The sequence below is a fragment of the Haplochromis burtoni genome, unplaced genomic scaffold (genome assembly GCF_018398535.1).
Source record: "Haplochromis burtoni strain Fernald_Lab_line unplaced genomic scaffold, NCSU_Asbu1 Contig_4943, whole genome shotgun sequence".
In the NCBI taxonomy this organism is placed as follows: Eukaryota; Metazoa; Chordata; class Actinopteri; order Cichliformes; family Cichlidae; genus Haplochromis; species Haplochromis burtoni.
Genome location: NW_024587304.1, coordinates 1 through 2,843, shown reverse-complemented (window position 1 = coordinate 2,843; position 2,843 = coordinate 1). Strand labels below are relative to the sequence as shown.

The window sequence follows — 2,843 nt, the reverse complement described above, 5'->3', positions numbered from 1 at the left end:
GTGTACCTCTGGTGCAAATTACTGACCTCTGTCATCATTTTAGGTGGGGGAACTTGCACAATCGGTGGCTGACTAAATACTTTTTTGCCCCACTGTATATAAATAAAATTGAGCTGAAATTGAATCCTGGAATCTGCAGCTGTTTAGAAATGGCCCATTAATTCTGGCCGTTCCAAAGCCTTGACTTTAATCCTTTTGAAAGTTTGTAGACTGTGCTTAAAGCCAGGGCCATACCAGGAAACCAATTAATTTAAGTGAACTCTAGCACTTATGCTAAGAAGAGTGGACAAATATACAGCCAGACTTAGCCATCAACAACATTCAGGCATATCTAAAGTATCTGGTTGAGGTGCACCTTACTAAGAGATATTTTACCAGATATTAGTAGGGCTGTATGTAGACTTTTGACCCTGTGTGAATTAGAAAAAAATTCAAAAATATATTAAAACTTGAAATTCTGCTGTGCAGAGTGTGGTGGAAGCGTGCGGACTCAAATGCATGGAGGTGTCCGTAAAGATGAGTGTTAATTACATGAGTGCCTAAAGTAGATCCGATTCCAGAAACAGGAAACTGAAAAAGTACATGGAAAAATACAAACCCTAGGAAAACCAAGAATAAGAGATTTAAAGAAAAGAAAAACTACAATCCAAAAAGTTTAAACTCACTGAGTAAACAGACCCAGGATATAGTAAAGATGTGTACACTCATTTCACCCTAAGAAAAGGAACAGTTAAAAGAAATCAATGCCCAAAATGACCACAACATTCATGCCCATGAAGCGTGTATGCAAGCTTCAGACCACACCTGTACCTGGCTAGAAGGCTGAAAGAGTTCTTACATTAATCCTGTATACCATGACTCTACTGCAGTCCCAACCAGAAGTTGATTGTATGTGACCACAGTCCCTCCTGTTGTTGTTTCTCTGCAGCTCATCAGTGATGGCAGTGTGGTGTATGCAGAGGGGCTCTGGGACCATGTTACCATGGATGACCAGGAGTTAGGTTTCAAGGCCGGTGATGTCATTGAAGTAGTGGATGCAACTAACAAAGAGTGGTGGTGGGGTCGCATCATGGACAGTGAGGGCTGGTTCCCTGCCAGCTTTGTACGGGTGAGAAACTCTGTTCTGACTGTACTCTGGTGCATGTTCAATCATCCAGGTAAGGATATACGAGATATATATCAAAAGACATCAAACTGCTACTAAACTTTGGCATCTGTGAAGAAAAAGATGACATTGAAAGACAGGGTTATTATTTGAGCCACTTAGAGTCATTGCATACTTTTAACACTGCCTGCATTCTCCAGTTGCGTGTGAACCAGGACGAACCCATGGACGAGTATCTGGCCCACCTAGAGGAGGCTCAGGCTGGAGAAGAGGACCGGGCAAGTCTGGGCCTGTTGCTGGGACCTGGTTTACCCTGCAAAGAGCAGATGAGAACAAATGTCATCAATGAGATTATGAGCACAGAGAGAGACTACATCAAGCACCTGAAAGACATCTGTGAGGTTTGCATTGAAATTGATTGGTGTTTTACTTGGGACATATCTGTTCGAGCTTCATCTAGAAATCGATTTCTAGATGAGGAACTTTTTCTGCTTAACTCTCTTGTATGTCTCCAATATATCTGCCAACCCTCTAAATGTCTAAATTCTCCCGTAGTTTCATTGACCATCTCATTTTGCCATTTTTCTCATCCCATTATTTGCTTGACCAGCTCGAACTTTATTGTGAATAACTGTATTACACCTGTTCTGAGTATCAACACACACATGCAGTCCGCACACTCCCCACAGTATTTAACCTGCAGCCTGATTCAAGTCTAGGGTGCATGATAATGTTTACACAGGTTACATCCTTCCATTCATTTTCTTTACCGCTTGTACAAGCTCCAGCACCTGAGTGTCACTGAGCTTAGCCCAACTGTTAATGCATAAGAGGCCTGAGGATTGATCACAGGGCTGACAAATAAGGACAAACTGTTATTTACATTCACATTAATATCTATGAAATGTAGATATTTATGAGTAAATCATGTCTTTGGACTGTGGGCAGAGTACAGACCAGCACAGGGACTTGCTGAATGAATTACAACCCTCTCTTAGCTTTTGTTGTTGCCTCTTTTTTTTAAGGGCAAGACTTTAAAACGTGCAATATTTTGTAATAAAAAAAAAGACAAACAATGCTTCTTTATTAAAGTGTACAACAAGCCAGAGTCACATTTTCAACAGACATGTCATCTTCCAGGTCAGAACTTTAATCTAAGAATTCAGTTCAGTTCAGTTTTATTTATACATCAAACTAGATTCGCCTCAAGACCCTTTACAATGTGCAACAGAGACCCTACAATAATACAGGAGCCCCAAAGATCAAGCACTTGGCAACCGTGGGAAGGTAAAACTCCCTTTTAAAAGGAAGAAACCTCCCTCATGGAGGGGGTGGCCAGTTTGGTTTGAGGAGAGGGAGACAGGACCAAAGACACCCTGTGGAAGTGAAGGTTAATACTCCAAGAATGCAAAATTCCACCAAAGCACTCACTCCCTGGGCACTATTTACTTTGGCTTTGTATACATTTATGAGTTTTCTGGCTCTTTCCTTTAACGACAAATCTATCTATCTATCTATCTATCTATCTATCTATCTATCTATCTATGTATGTATGTATGTATGTATGTATGTATGTATATATATATGTATATATATATATATATATGTATGTATATATATATATATATACACATATAGCTGGATAGCGTAGTGGTTAGACTACACGCCTTTGGAGCAGAGGATCGCAAGTTCGATTCCTGCCTGGGGCGTCTGTATCCAGTAAGGGTCCTAAGGCTAG

The 2,843-nt window shown here is 40.6% G+C and overlaps 1 protein-coding gene across 1 annotated transcript; it reads left to right on the top strand.

The window, feature by feature from the left end:
* Positions 1-45: 45 nt before the first annotated feature.
* Positions 46-2,647, top strand: LOC102296603 (rho guanine nucleotide exchange factor 7). Its single transcript, XM_005953520.3, has 2 exons — positions 46-1,108; positions 1,306-2,647. The coding sequence occupies exons 1-2, from the start codon at positions 983-985 to the stop codon at positions 1,822-1,824; spliced, it is 645 nt and encodes a 214-aa protein (XP_005953582.1). The 5' UTR covers positions 46-982; the 3' UTR covers positions 1,825-2,647.
* Positions 2,648-2,843: the final 196 nt, after the last annotated feature.

Coding starts and splice junctions, on each gene's coding strand:
- LOC102296603 (XM_005953520.3), top strand. CDS start 983: ATGGATGACCAGGAGTTAGGTTTCAAGGCCGGTGATGTCATTGAAGTA. Junction 1,109..1,305: donor TCCCTGCCAGCTTTGTACGG/GTGAGAAACTCT, acceptor TGCATTCTCCAG/TTGCGTGTGAACCAGGACGA.